This window comes from Mesoplodon bidens, assembly GCF_964165515.1.
Source record: "Mesoplodon bidens genome assembly, chromosome: 9".
NCBI lineage: Eukaryota > Metazoa > Chordata > Mammalia > Artiodactyla > Ziphiidae > Mesoplodon > Mesoplodon bidens.
The window spans coordinates 101,226,498-101,241,623 of record NC_138166.1 but is presented as its reverse complement, the minus strand read 5'-3'; the positions used below and the strand labels follow the sequence as shown (position 1 = coordinate 101,241,623).

The window sequence follows — 15,126 nt, the reverse complement described above, 5'->3', positions numbered from 1 at the left end:
CCTGGATCCCAACACGCTGGATAAAACCCAACACTGAGAACTCTTCACATAGGAGGAGGAACCAATGGTGAATATGTCTCTCAAACAGTAATTATAACTTTCGGTGGCTTATGAGCACTGTGACTAAACTCCACATCTAAGGCACATTGGCAGAGCGTATGTAATCAAAGCCTCAGTGGCCAAGCCATCGCCTGGTTTTATTGCGAGGACCTGGCCTCCCGCTTCTCCCAAGCATCCCCAGATGCTGCTGCTGCTGCTGCTGCATGGGCTCTTAGGAGCAGCTGCTCCCCTCCAGCCATCATGCCTGATGACCACGTCGGGACCCTCAGGACCTGCTCTGCCAGGCCCTAGGCACAAGCTGGCTTGGGATGTTGGGAAGAAGGCCAGTTTCACCCACTGCCCAGCAGACACTAGATTCCAACTTTAAAAGAAACTTTACTGATAATTTGAGGACAGTTGATGGGTTCATTTTCTCGAGCTGCTGCTAACCAAGTACTACAAACTGAGGCTTAAAAAACCATAAAGGGAATTCTGTGGCGGTCCAGTGGCTAGGACTCTGCGCTCCCACTGCCGAGGGCCTGGGTTCAATGCCTCGTCGGGGAACTACGATCCCACAACCCATGGGGGAAAAAAAAAGTAAATTTATTTTCTCATAGTTCTGGTGGCCAGAAGTCTAAAACCCTCCCTTCAGTGGGAAGCAGGGCCATGCTCCCCCTGAAGTCTCCAGTGGAGGGCGCTGCCTTGCCTCTTCCAGCTCCTGGGAGCGCCAGGTGCTCCTCGGCTTGTGGCAGCACGGCTCCAGTCCCCACCTCCCTCTGTGTGTGCGCCTGCATCTCCTCGTCTCTTTTGAGGAAACCAGCCATATTGCACTAGGGCCCACCCTACGCCAGCATGACCTCACCTTAACTAATTATATCATCAACAGCTCTATTTCCAAATAGGATTACATTCTGAGAGCGTTAGGACTTCAACATATCTTTGTGGGGGACACATTCTGACACAGGCTGGGACCTGGGACCCTTTACTGCAGTGCTTGCACCTGGACAAACATCTCCTCTCCCCAGTCCTGGAGCAACAGAATACAAAGAAACTAAAAGGGACTAAAAATAGCCGCATGCATGTATTGTTGGGGCCAATTATGAACAATAAGATAACAAAAAAGCCAGAACCCAACTGCCACGTCTGAGGTACCAGGAGCAAAAGCATGATCCCTGCACACAGCATCACCAAGGGGGAGGGCAGACCACCTAAGCCACCTCCAGCCCGACCCACCAGTCGGCCCCCACCCTCTCCCCATTTAAGGGACCAACTCACCCCGCCTCAGGGAGCGAGCAAAGGCACCTGTTACTTGTTCTCGCTCCCTCGTGCCACAGCACAAGTCCCAGTAAAGCCTTGTCTGAATTTCTCATCTGACCTCCTATCGATTTCTACTCATTAAAGAGTCCAAGAACCCTGGTCGGTAACAATTCATCCCCTCACATGGAGAATCATCTACAGCTACTGCAGAGTCGTGACCTGTCCTCAGAGCTCCTGCTGAGCTGACTTCCTTTCTCACGCTCAGCCCACGCCATGGACTGAGGGCCACCCGGGCTCACTCCACTTCCCGCTTCTGGGAGCACCTCACCAAACCCCACACCTCAGGGTTTGGGCCAGGCTGATCCCCTGGCTTTGGGAAAAAAAAGAGGATCTTCTTTCAGCCCCAGGTAAGTCGAGGGCATGGCTTCCGCATGATGGCCTCATGCTAGGACACTGAGGACAGGCCTACCAAGGCCCTGCCGAGGGAACCGCTCTCCCATTCACAAGACCACACAATGAAATGACCTTGGCATGCTGCCCACATCTGGACTGTTTGATTTTTAACAATACCCTGTGTGAGGCATAACAGACCAGTCTGATTTGGCTGGTACCAAGGTTACGGTGAGCCTAGTTCTTTTTCTAGTCTTCCTTCATCAAATATTCAAAAAGCAAAACGACAACAAAACGCCTTCATGCCTACCTTCATTTAGGGTCACCCTTTCACGTGTGAAAAGGTAAAATAATTTCACAAATGTCTTTCTAGGAAAAATAGGCATAGTAGTGATTTTCACTCCTCTCTTTCTTAGTCTAACCCAATGTAGAAAAAAAGAAGTTTTGTACATTACCTCCGGGAATTAGTTCCAACTAGAAGTCAGATGTCACTGGCCTTAGAAATGACATCCCACAATAAAATCCCAAATAACGAACAGTTCAAGCTTCAAATAACTGCCATCAACTGCCATGACCAGCTACACAGGTTTGGGCCAAGGGAGCCTCACCTGGCCAATCTATAGGCTTAGCATGAGCTCCTCACTCAAGAGATAATGCTAATTAGCTAAACTCACCATGTCTTCTCTCTGGAATTTAAATGGAAGAGACAGAATTCTCGGTTCCCAGGGAAACAGAAGGACACAGAGAGAAGGCAGTATGCAGAGGCCGTAAGACAGAGCGGAACCTGCACAGCAGAAATTGATTGGTGGCAGAACTCCCTGATGCTGAAAAGGGTTAACAAGTGTTCTCAATCAGAAGAACTACAATTGATCCTTAAGCAGCACAGGGGTCAGGGGCACGGATCCTCTGCTGAGTGGAAAACCCGAGAATGGCCCTCCGGATCTGTGGTTCCTCTGTATCTGCCACCCGGCATCCACAGATCCAACCAACCTTGGATTGTGTAGTACTATAGTATTTGCTATTGAAAACATCCGGGCGTAAGTGGATCCTGCAGTTCAAACCGGTGTTGTTCAAGGTCAACTGTACTTAGAATTCAGAAGCAAGTCCATTTTCTATATGGTCTGGCTGCAGTCAGTTATTTCTATGTGAATTCATACATCAATCCCAAATATTTTAGGTAATCTGAGTCATTTCTTAAACCAAAGAAATTCTCCCCATTCTGGAATAAAGGAATTTTCGGAACTCCTGAGTCTGGCCTTAAAGGGCTTTAACACAACTGAAACATTTCTTGAATGGATTTGTCCTGTACAACTGCATTTCCCAGTCTGGACTCCTAAAACTCCCAGGCTAGGACAGTGCTTTCAAACTTTTTGAGGCAATGCACAGTAAGAAATACATTTTACAATGGAACTCAGTATACAATACACATATACAGCGTAACTATAAATATACATACACATACAACAGAAGTGTCATGAAACAATACTCACCCTTACTATGCAAGCTACTCTTTTTTATTCTGTTGTTCTATTTAAAAAAACAAAAAACAGGGCTTCCCTGGTGGCGCAGTGGTTGAGAGTCCGCCTGCCGATGTAGGGGACAAGGGGTTCGTGCCCCGGTCCGGGAAGATCCCACATGCCGGGGAGCGGCTAGGCCCGTGAGCCATGGCCGCTGAGCCTGCGCGTCTGGAGCCTGTGCTCCGCAACGGGAGAGGCCACAAGTCAGAGGCCCGCGTACCGCAACAACAACAACAAAAAATCCACTAAGCTGATTTCACAACACACTAGAGAGTCTAGTACCATCAGTTCAAAATACTGCAGTAGGTGCATCCAAATTCACAGGATAAAAATTACACATTTGACCTGAATTTTTAAAAATATTTCAACTAATTACAGAGTAGAAATGCAAAAATCCATTAAGATAAAATACAACTTTAAAGGCATTTCTCACTTCCAGCTGGTGGCCTGGTGCTTCAATCTGTAGACGCCCCAGGACATGAATATGTGCACGCCCCCTCTCCTGTTGAGTACTTCAGCGGGATGGTGGAAGGATTCTGCCATAACGCCAGTGTTTAACTCAACAAGGCGTCTGTATGAGGCTGTCACCTCTAAATCTTCATACCAGGAATCCTACCCTGCCGCTCAGCTTCCTGGGGGCTCCTCCTCTGTACTCACTGGGGAGGCCATGACCAGAGAGCGGTGGTCCCACTCAGCCAAACAGCCCGAGGACAACAGAGGACATCGGTAGGATTAGTGGGTATCTGCTTCTTTGACAACCGCCATGGACAAGAATACCTACCATGACGGAAAGCTCTGATCGCATCCTCATTTCTTGGGCCCGGCTTTCACCTTCTTTCTGCAGGAACCAGGCCTCCCAGGCTGGCGTCCCTTCTTGTACCCCAACATTGGTGCCATCCCCAGGGCCCTTCACCAGCACCACTGCAAAAAGGGGTTATTAGTGCGCCTTTTGTGGGAAATACAGCAGCGTCGCTTTACCGGAAAGGTCAACCCACACCAGAGCGCAGGCGCATCGGTCTTAAATTCCCCGCCCCACCTCGGAAGGACTGTTCTGGAGAGTTCTCAACAAACAACCGCTGGTGTTTACGTTTGCCTACTTAATTAGCCACGCAGGTGTTGACAGTTAAAGATGTGTCGACTTGCGCTATTTATTTCCCGTGAGGTGTGCGGGATCCGCAAATCCCAGGGTTGAGATCAGAACTGGGGGGTGCGCACTTTTTCAATGAAATGCATAACATTCTGAATTAACGCATATCCCACTCTTCCCACGGTCCTTCACCCATGGATGATACTCAGTCATCACCTGCATCCTCAAACCCAGACTTATTAACGCTAATATAGCAAAGAGTTTAAAAAAAAAAAAAAAACACGAGTAAGGTACTAACCAACCAACAGCCCAGCGAGCAACCGCCACGCGCCTCGCGCCTTTTAAGGGCTCAGAGGGCGGGAGTCCACGAACCGCTCAGCGTTCCACCATTCACCGCATCTCCCACATCTTGCCCCGCCTCCTCACCCCGACCTAACCAATCACTGGGGAGCTAGCTTCTCTCCGCCCCTCCCGTCCGCCACCGCCCCTTACGAAGTTCGAAGCCTTCAAACCTCACTGGTGCCCAACCGCGCGGTCCCAGTCCGAATTTATTTTTAGCTCCCGGGCAAGCAGCCCCGACTCTGGCTCCTCCCCTCCACCGCCCCCAATGGGAGAAGGAGTTTCCGTCGCGTCACCGTGCGGGCGGGTTAGAACTGCCCAATCAGCGCTCGGAGAGAAATGGCGTAATTAAAAAGCGGCGGAAGCCGGTGGGAGGGTCATGACGCAGCGAGTTTCAGTCGTGATTTTTTCAGGGGCATCTCGGCGTCCTCTCTTTTTCCGTTTAAAGTAAAACACCGCCCGACGCAACCTCGTGCGTTTCGGGGGCGAGGGCAGCCGCCGCAGCGGGAGTGCGGCGCTGACGCGAGCCTCTGGGGGCCCTGCGGCGGCGCGCGGTCACGTGGGCGTGTTTGGGGGCGGGGCCGCGCGGCGGTTCCGGGCGGTTGGGCGCGAGAGCGAGGAGCCGAGGCAGCCGCGCCCGCCCGCCCCGCCCCTGGATGCCGCTGTGCCCCGGCGCGGCCGCCACCGATCGCAGCACAGGAGCCGCCGCCGCCGCCACGGTTGATGTGGTTGGCCCGGGGCTGAGGAGGCCGCTAAGATGCCGCAGTCCAAGTCCCGGAAGATCGCGATCCTGGGCTACCGGTCTGTGGGTGAGTGGCGGGCGCCGCGCGGCCTCTTCGCGCCCGAGCCCGGCCTCGCCTGGGCTCCGGGGCGCGGCGGGCCCGGCCAAGTTTGGGGCCGGCGCGGCCATGTGGCGGCCGCGCGTTTCGTAACCAGCCGCCCGCCGCCGCCGCCGCCGCCGCCGCCACCGCCACCTCCATCTTGAGCGGAGGCGGCGGCGCGGCCGGGCCCGCGGGGCGGCGGCGGGCGGCCCGGGCGCGGCGGGAAGTGTCTGGGAGGCCGCGGGCGGACGGGGAGCTCCGGTTGGTCCGGGGCCGGGGAGGCGGTGCGGGATCTGCCGCTCGGCCGACTGCCGCGGGGCCCCCAAAGGCAGGAGCCGCACCTGTCCCTCTGCACCTCCCCGCGGCGAGCTGTCGTGATCGTTGCTAGCCTTTCCACCCCCAATTAAAGTCCGTGGGATTTTAACAAAGGAAATAGCACCTTGGGGGTTTTCTGTCAGTGAAGTTCAGCATTTTAAAGAAAACCAAGGACCTAAAGGACGTTTGGCTAGTGAGGGCAAGTTTCCTACGGAGGAAACTCGGAAGAGTCCTCTTCGGAAGCCCCTTAGATGCTGCCAGCGGCCGAAGTAGGAGGGCACAGAAAGAGGAATTTTTGATCTCTCGGTGTCCTATTTTTCTTTGGGAGAAAAATAAGGTCAGGTACTTGTAACCAGGCTGTTGAAGTAATTCAAAAGTTCTTTCCCCCCCCCCGAAAAAGGTTGACATATATTTTCAACTGTTGGTGGCAGTCGCTTTTTTGCCGAACGGAGGTGATCTGGGGTGGAGTGGGGATGGAATGGGTGCTAGAAGACGAGTGAGAAAGGAGAACCGTTGGACTTAGCCATGCTTAAGGGTGAGGCTTTATGGTCTTTGACAACGGGCAGCCTGGAGAAATTACCTTTATCTTTTCGTGTTGTTTAAGAAGTAAATGAGCCTCAGGAGAATGTGCGCTTGACCACAGTGGGGCGGGGGCGTGAAAGCAGGTTTGGAGTCTCTGGTGATTGCAGAAGGAGGAAAGCTTGTAACTGCCGGCTGCTCATTGGACGGACTCCCCGAGCTCGCTCGCTTTCTGTTCTGCTTCTTCACCCCCATTTTCCACGGCCGGTGCCAAGGTCTGTGCTCTTTGCCCAAGACTAGCTACAGCGTGCTTACTCATCCTTTTATCATCTCTCTCCGTCAAAGGGCTGGGGGGTGCAGGGGGGAGTCAAGATCAGAGGCTGAGAGACGCTTGTGTAGAGATAGGGGGTGACTCCTGTAGGGTGCAATGCCAAATCGTGTGGGGGAAGAACAGGTGACAGCCTTAACAGCTGCAGCCCTGAAGGAACCGTGCCTCAGCTGGAGGCTTTTGAAGTCCCTGACCGTCCCGAATGCCTGTATGGAACCCGGCATCCCACCTTTATTGGCAGTCTGAACCACGGAGCCCTTTGCTTCTCTGCATTTTGAAGTGTGGGATTATAACAGATCTTGGCTCTTGAGTGAGTTCTATCTAATCAGATAGAGTGCCCACTAATTAAACGTAGCAGTCTCTGAATAATCAAGTTACAAGTGACTTGTACTTGGGCTACCTGATCTAAACTGGGAAAATGCCCCAAAAGATCCCGACTTATTGACCCCTTGAAATTCTGGAGCTGGTGATTCCAGTCTTCAGTAAGCAAGTCTAGCATTTTATCACTGTTCTGCTAAAGAAGTTCCTTATGTCCAGTTGAAACCCATTCTGTCTTATCTGCCTTCTAGTCATCATCCTCCTAAAGATCCAGATGTGACACGTCACCCCTTTGCCCTCACTTCACATTTGTTTTAAACTGCTGTTAATAAAATACTGTGGGGCTTCCCTGGTGGCGCAGTGGTTGAGAGTCCGCCTGCCGATGCAGGGGACGCGGGTTCGTGCCCCGGTCCGGGAAGATCCCACGTGCTGCGGAGCGGCTGGGCCCGTGAGCCATGGCCGATGGGCCTGCGCGTCCGGAGCCTGTGCTCCGCAACGGGAGAGGCCGCAACAGTGAGAGGCCCCCGTACCACAAAAAATAATAATAATAAATAAAATACTGTGCTAACTTAGCCTCCAGTGGCATACAGAGTAAGTTCAGTCCCTGTTTTCTGTGCCTTCAGTATGTCATATTGCTATATCCTACGCCATTTTCTCCGTATTTCTTTTCATATGTGGTGATTAAAGTGAAATGTATTTTGCAGAGGTTAAATTATTCCCAGTCTTTGCATTTGATTTTACAATTGTTTACCTTTGTTATGAACCAGGACATTTTGTAGTTATGGGCTCTTTTGTTTTGCCAGCATCAAAAAAGGAGATAATTCCCTGATTCCATGTAGTAGCTACTCTTAAGAGAATTATTCAGTATTCAGACTTCTGAGTTTACTGACATGCTTGCTTGCGAATGGTGCTATACCAGAGAAATTTGAGTATCTGTGTTTCTTTTCTAGGTTATGTCACTTTGTGATACTAAGCTGTTGTGTCATATTTACTGGGGGTGGGAAAAGGCTAAGCTGGAAACCACACCTTTCCTAGAATGTTCTTTTGGTTAAATATCTTATACCAGTTTGACTAGTAAAATACTTGTAAGTTTATTTTAAAAGTTTGCCTTCAGATAAAACTAGCAAGTGCAATGATTGTTTTACTACTTGGCGTTCAAATTTTGTCTTTTTTAAAAACATTGATAAACCTACCAGTGAGGAAAATATAATTCTCAGGTAATTTATACAACTCTCCCCCCGCCCCCCGCGAAGTACTTTTCCTGTTATTCACAATGTTAAGCTTTTTAGGACACGTCACCTGTAACGCAGGCTGGCTTTCAGGGAGTGCTTTGTAGTAATTGTTTTAGTGGTGGCCAAATGTACCAGCTCCCTTACATCTATTGTTTCTAACACAAACGAATAGTCCCGTGATAGGAGGTAACTAAACTTAATCGAATTAAAGTTATAGTGTCATTTAATTATCTTCAAATAAAATCTGGCACCTTTTTCACTGCAGTGTTCTACAGAGAGCTTTGATAATGGAGTTTACCATTAGACCATCATCAAAAGACTGTCATATATAAGCCTCAGGGGTTAACAAGCAAGAGGGAATCACAGGAATGTGAAAGATCTTAAGAGAGAAAATGAAACAATTCTGTGGTTTGGTAAAAGGCAACTCAGTAAAAGTAACTCAAATTATTACCTACCTTGTCAAAATATTTTAGGTAGTCAAGAACATGCATCCTTTGATTTGGATACTTCAGAGGGAAAGATGTCATTAAATTTGTTTCCAGTAGAATATAGTCCAATTGTATTCTGATTTACTGTATATTTTTTAATTATCCTATCCTTTTCTAACACATTGCATTGAAAATTTTTAAGGTAAAAAGTTGTGTACCTGTGGGAGGGGATAGTCCTGTAGTGACCACCTTGTGTTGAAGCTTGAAATTAACTTTTTTTTCAGTGTCATACATTGTTTTGTACAAGAGAATAATCAGAGCTTGCATTTGTGATTATGACTTCCCAGTGCTTAATGTAATTATTTAGACTCTTTTTTTAAGTATAGTTGACGTACAATGTTTATATAAGTTACAGGTGTACAACAAAGTAATTCACAATTTTTAAAGGTTTTATAGTTACTATAAAACACTGGCTGTATTGCCTGTGTTGTACAATATATCCTTGTAGCTTATTTTGTACATAAAAGTTTGTACGTCTTAATCCCCTACCCCTGTATTGCCTCTCCCCACTGCTAACCGTTAGTTCTGTATATCTGTGAGTTTGCTTCTTTTTTGTTATATCAGATGTTACTTTGATGTCCATGTGGGTTATATCGATCCCTACTTACCTTCATCTCCCCAGAAAGAAACTCTGTACTCACCAGCAGTCAGTCACTTCCCATCCTCTCCTCACCTCAGCCCCTGTCATCCACTGATCTACTTTCTGTTTCTATGAATTTACCTATTCTGGACATTTCATATAAATGGAATCACGTATACATGGTCTTTTGTGCCTGGCATTTGTCATTTAACATAAGTATTTTCAAGGTTCATCCATGTTGTAGCATGTATCAGTAATTCATTCCTTTTGGTTGCCAAATAATATTGCATTATTTGAATATACCACATTCTGTTCATACATTTGTCAATTGATGGACATGCAGGCTGTTTCTACATTTGAGCTATTAGAATTACTGCTGTTCTGAGCGTTCGTATTTCATATTTTGTGTGTGTGATTTTTGTGTAGACATGTTTTCGCTTCTTTTAAGTATACTCCTAGGAGTGTAATTGCTGGGTCGTATGGTAATTTTATGTTTAATGTTTTGAAGAACTGTCAAACTGTTTTCCAGCCATTTTACATTCCAGCCAACCGTTGAAATTGGTTTCAATTTCTCCACATCCTCACCAACGCTTGTTATCTTTTTATTTAATTTTTATTATTTTTTATTATTTTTTTTTGACATATAATACAGTTGACTTACAGCGTTGTGTTAGTTTCTGGTGTACAGGAAAGTGATTCTGTAATGTATGTATATATTCATATTCTTTTCAATTATGGTTTATTATAGTGTATTGAATATAGTTCCCTGTGCTATGCAGTGGGACCTTGTTGTTTATTTTATATATAATAGTTTGTATCTGCTAATCCCAAACTCCTAATTTATCCCTCCCCCCACCTCCTTTCCCCTTTGGTGACTGTAAGTTTGTTTTGTATGTCTGTGAGTCTGTTTCTGCTTCGTAAACAAGTTCATTTGTGTCATATTTTAGATTCCACATATAAGTGATATAGAGTATTTTTCTTTCTGTCTGGCTTAAATTCACTTAGTTTGATAATCTCTCGGTCCATCCATGTTGCTGCAAATGACATTATTTCATTCTTTTTTATGGCTGAGTAATATTCCATTGTATATATGTATCACATCTTCTTTATCCATTCATCTGTCAATGGATGTTTAGGTTGTTTCCACGTCTTGGCTATTGTAAATAGTGCTGCTATGAACATAGGGGTGCATGTATCTTTTCAAATTAGAATTTTCGTCTTTTCCAGATATATGTCCAGGAGTGGGATTGCAGGGTCATGCAGTAGTTCTATTTTTAGTTTTTTTAGGAATCTCCATACTGTTCTCCATAGTGGCTGCACCAACTTACATTCCCACCAACAGTGTGGGAAGGATTCCCTTTTCTCCACACTCTCTCCAACATTTCTTATTTGTGGACTTTTTAATCATGGCCATTCTGACCCGTGTGAAGTGGTACCTCATTGTAGTTTTGATTTGCATTTCTCTAATAATTAATTAGCTCATCTGTCTTCTTGTACTAGCCATCCTTATGGGTGTGAAGTATCATATACTATTTGCAAATAATTTCTTCCATTCTTTGGGTTGTCTTTTCACTTTCTTGATGGTGGCCTTTGAAGCAAAAATTTTAAATTTTGACAAAGTCCAATTTATTTATTTTTTCTTTTGTCACTTATACTTTTGGTGTCATATTTAAGAAACCATTGCCCAATCCAAGGCTATGTAGATTTACCACTGTGTTTTCTTCTAAATGTTTTATACTTTTATTTCTTATATTTGGGTCTATGATCTATTCAGAGTTAAATTTTGTATGTGTTGGGAGATAGGAGTTGATTCTTTTGTATGTAGATATCAAGTTGTCCCAGCACTTTCTGTTAAAAGACTATTCTTTCCTCACTGAATTGTCTTGACATCCGTGTCAAAAACCACGTGACCATAAATGTACGGGTTTATTCCTGGACTCTGTTCCTTTGATCTATATGGTCCTTGTGCCAGTATCACACTGTCTAGATTCCTGTTGTTTTATGGTAAGTTTCAAAATACGGAAGTGTGAGCCCTCTAACTTAATTCTTTTTTAAGATTGTTTGACTATGCTGAGTCCCTTGTATTTTCATACGAATTTTAGGACTGGCTTATCAATTTCTGCCAAAAAAAAAAAAGCACCTGGGATTTTGATGGTGTTCTACAGTTTTGCAAGTATCTTCAATACCTGGTTTAAAAAACAGCTGAATTCTCATATGTGCTTCTGAATTCATTCCATTGCAATATGTTACTTTAATAAAGTATACGAGCCTGCACAGATGCATACCTGGGAAAGGAAGAAGCATTTTAATACTACTTTTTCCGGTAATTGTGGGTATTCTTTGACACCATCGAACCAAGACTCCATAAGTGCTAGTTTGTTAGAAGTTAGTTGTAGCATCTAAACTCACGTGGATGAAGTTTGTTTTACTCTGTTACACTGAACTCTGTTGGTTTGTTTGCACTTTGAATGGATCTGCTACCCATACCTGATTTGGGAACATCGTACGTTGGTAATTGGAAAATATTGGTTTACTGTTATGCAGATCCTTCCACATTTTGATGCATTTCAATATACAGATATTTCTTTAAATGACATTTTTTAATATCACCATCAATCTCAGAAAAATCTAAATATTGGGAAGCTGTTAAGTTCACTCTGAGTGATGCAGAATTCTAATTCCTCTTGAGAGTTCGAATTTGATTGTTGGCAAAATGCTACCAGTTTTACTTAAAATGACAGTCTCATTTCTTTCATTTCCAAGAAAACGTCTGCCAGATACCCACATCTAAAACAATGATAGTTTGTTGGTCATTCTTACAAGTAAAAATGGTGTTCCGGGCTTCCCTGGTGGCGCAGTGGTTGAGAGTCCGCCTGCCGATGCAGGGGACACGGGTTCGTGCCCCTATCCCGGAAGATCCCACATGCCGCGGAGCGGCTGGGCCCGCGAGCCATGGCCGCGGAGCCTGTGTGTCCGGAGCCTGTGCTCCGCAACGGGAGAGGCCACAGCAGTGAGAGGCCCGCGTACAGCAAAAAAAAAAAAAAAAAAAAAAAAAAAGGTGTTCCATGATAAAAGTGTCTGTTTCAGACTACTTCCCAAACCGTTGCACAAGTGCTTTTCTCCCAGACAGCGTCACACTTCAGTGTGTAGCAGCCATGCTTTATGCATACATCCCATTTTGTCTGCAGAAAGTTAAAAAGACATGTATTTAAAGGTCAAGATTTAATAAAATAAATAATTTTTACCACTTCCTCAAGGACATTGTTAAGTAAAAATGGCTTGGCTTTTTTTTTCCTTTTTTGCTGTGAGTGCACGGTGGTGAAGAATACAATGACTGTCCTCTACAGTTTGTGACCACTGTCTTGATTTGTGCTAAGGGGCACCAGTCTAGCAGTTTTACCCACCACTGGTTTAGCACCATTTGTGCATATATGAACATAGTGGAAAGGGAAAATAATATATGGTATTATGGAGATAGTTTTGACTTGTGAGCCCCCTGAAAAAGTCTCAAGGGACCCCCAGAGTTGTGCAGACTGTACTTGGAGAACCATTGAAGCATGGTGTGCGGGATCTTGCTAGACTGCTACTCACTCCTGTTCAAGGGGATGCGGTGACCGCGGTCTTAGAGGAGACTCCAGGAGAGGCCCTGCAGCACTGGACGAGGCCAGGATGGTGAGGCGGGAAAGAACTTGACATGTTGACAACGGAAGGGATTGGGGCGGCTAAGCGTTGCCAGGTGGGAAGAGGAAGTGGGGTTGGAAAAGGTGGTCAGGAGCTGGCTGTACAGGGACTGTAGGGAAACTTTCCTCCTGTGTTAATAAGCAGTGAATCACTGAAGCCTGGGGAGAGTTAGGACGTCTAAATGCCGGTTGACTTGGACTCTGATTGTTGTGTAGTTTGGGGTGAAGTCTTGGTTTTTGACCCGTTACTAGTGACGCTCCCAAAGAGTAACAAAAATTTCAAGGTGGCAGCACAGCAGGATCTGTCTGCTAATTAACATGGTTTTCAAGTACAAGTATCAGCAACGTTATCACAAAATGAGAAATAGCCATCTCTACCTGTGATTATGGAGTCAAAAGGGTACAACAGTTTCCTTAGCTTAGGGTCTGGAAGAGAGAGTTAATAACTTTAATACTGTCCATGAGTGGATTGTACCTGTTTATTTGAATAAATCATAACTGAACATGGACTTGATTGTGCAAGTTAAAAGCATTATGAAATCTCTAGTGCTCACACTTGAGGGAACCTTTATTCTTAGTTCTAATTTACTTTGAAGGACCAAATTAAGTCTTAACAGTAGAGTACTCACAGTTTCTGTCTTAAACTGATAACCGTGAGAATGTAAACTCTTGGGTACCTTTGACATGAATGGTTGATTGATTTAAAAATTTAATTTAATATCTCAAACACAAAGGTCCAGGGATACTATTTTAGTGTTTTAATAATCTTAAATATATATTGGGCATCTGATAAAAGAGAGCGCCACGTAAGGCGTTGGAATTTGAAGTCTAAATTGGTATTAGTTTAGAGCAGAAGTGCCGGAAACCTTGTATTGCACTCTGTGGGCAAGTGAGAAAGCAGGGTGATTTAAGGATCCTAATAAAACTAACTCGTGCAGGTCCTTGGTTGGTTGGTGTCCTAACCGTGATATAATTGAGTTCCCTCTTACCTCCCTGCTCCCGCTCCCCCATTTTGTCTTTTTTGTTGAGCTTTCTTACTTGCAGAAAGACTCCTCAGGGACTTTTTTTTTTTTTTTTTTTTTTTTTTTTTTTATGGTACGCGGGCCTCCCCCTGTTGTGGCCCCTCCCGTTGCGGAGCACAGGCTCCGGACGCACAGGCTCAGCGGCCATGGCTCACGGGCCCAGCCGCTCCGCGGCATGTGGGATCCTCCCAGACCGGGGCACGAACCCGTATCCCCTGCATCGGCAGGCGGACTCTCAACCACTGCGCCACCAGGGAAGCCCCCTTCAGGGACTTTTGAAACAAATAGGTACTTTAACAAGCTATGTTATGATCCTACTTTTTGCAGGATTCAAAGTTGAATGTTAGCTACCTGAAGGCACGGTAAATAATTTGTGAACATGGAGATGAAATTAACTGTGACTTTTACAGTTAATATAGTTTTAGGACATGAAAATGCTTTTCTTAGACTTGTATGTCTTGGATATAAATGCATCTGGCCAGTATTTTTCTGGTTTTCAAATCTAAATCACTTTCGGAATTTATTTTAAAGAGTATTTAAAAATATAGCTTCTCTTCAGTCTTGTTCATGATTTGTATGAGTGACTGAACGAAAAACCTAGTTGGCAAAATACAGCCATGGTGGCTGACATCAAGATGGAGGAGGGTTCAAAATGACCTTGGCAGACTGGACACACCACACTAAAATATGGTGCTCCGTGGTGGGGGTAGAAGTGGGATTTCCAGCCCACCTTCTGGGAAGAAACTAGGTGTGAGTATGGCCTTGAGTACACCAGGGGGCAGGAGTGCCTGACCTCAGAGGAGAGCCATGCAAAAGTTCAGAACAGAACATCACTGAGGTGATGCTGGAGGAAAGGAGGGCCACAGATGGGAAGTCTTACGTTTACATTTCAGAAGAATCTCCTGTGCATGTACAGGTGGAGAGACCTGGATTAATTTTCTGAGCAGTTCAGTTGATGGGTTCTCATCGTAAACTAGCTCGGCCGAGCTCTGAACCCCAGGCAGAGCGCTGTCTTCAGTTCTGGTGCCCACTTCGAGTAGTGGTTCTTAACTTGGACTTCATGAGCTTTGCCTGAGACTGGGTGCATATTTTCTGGGGAAGGAGTCCAGGACTTTTGTCAGCTATCCAGAGGATTTCAGACCCTCAAAGGACTGAATTGCTAAAATGACTGGTTGAAGAGGGCAGTGTGTGAGT

The 15,126-nt window shown here is 45.8% G+C and overlaps 1 protein-coding gene across 1 annotated transcript in view; it reads left to right on the top strand.

The window, feature by feature from the left end:
- Positions 1 to 5,042: 5,042 nt before the first annotated feature.
- RHEB (Ras homolog, mTORC1 binding) overlaps positions 5,043 to 15,126 on the top strand; it is a 48,145-nt gene continuing 38,061 nt past the window's right edge. The window contains exon 1 of the mRNA XM_081244948.1: positions 5,043 to 5,438. Coding sequence (XP_081101074.1) covers positions 5,387 to 5,438 — 52 coding nt within the window. The 5' untranslated portion in view covers positions 5,043 to 5,386. The remainder of the gene's footprint in view (positions 5,439 to 15,126) is intronic.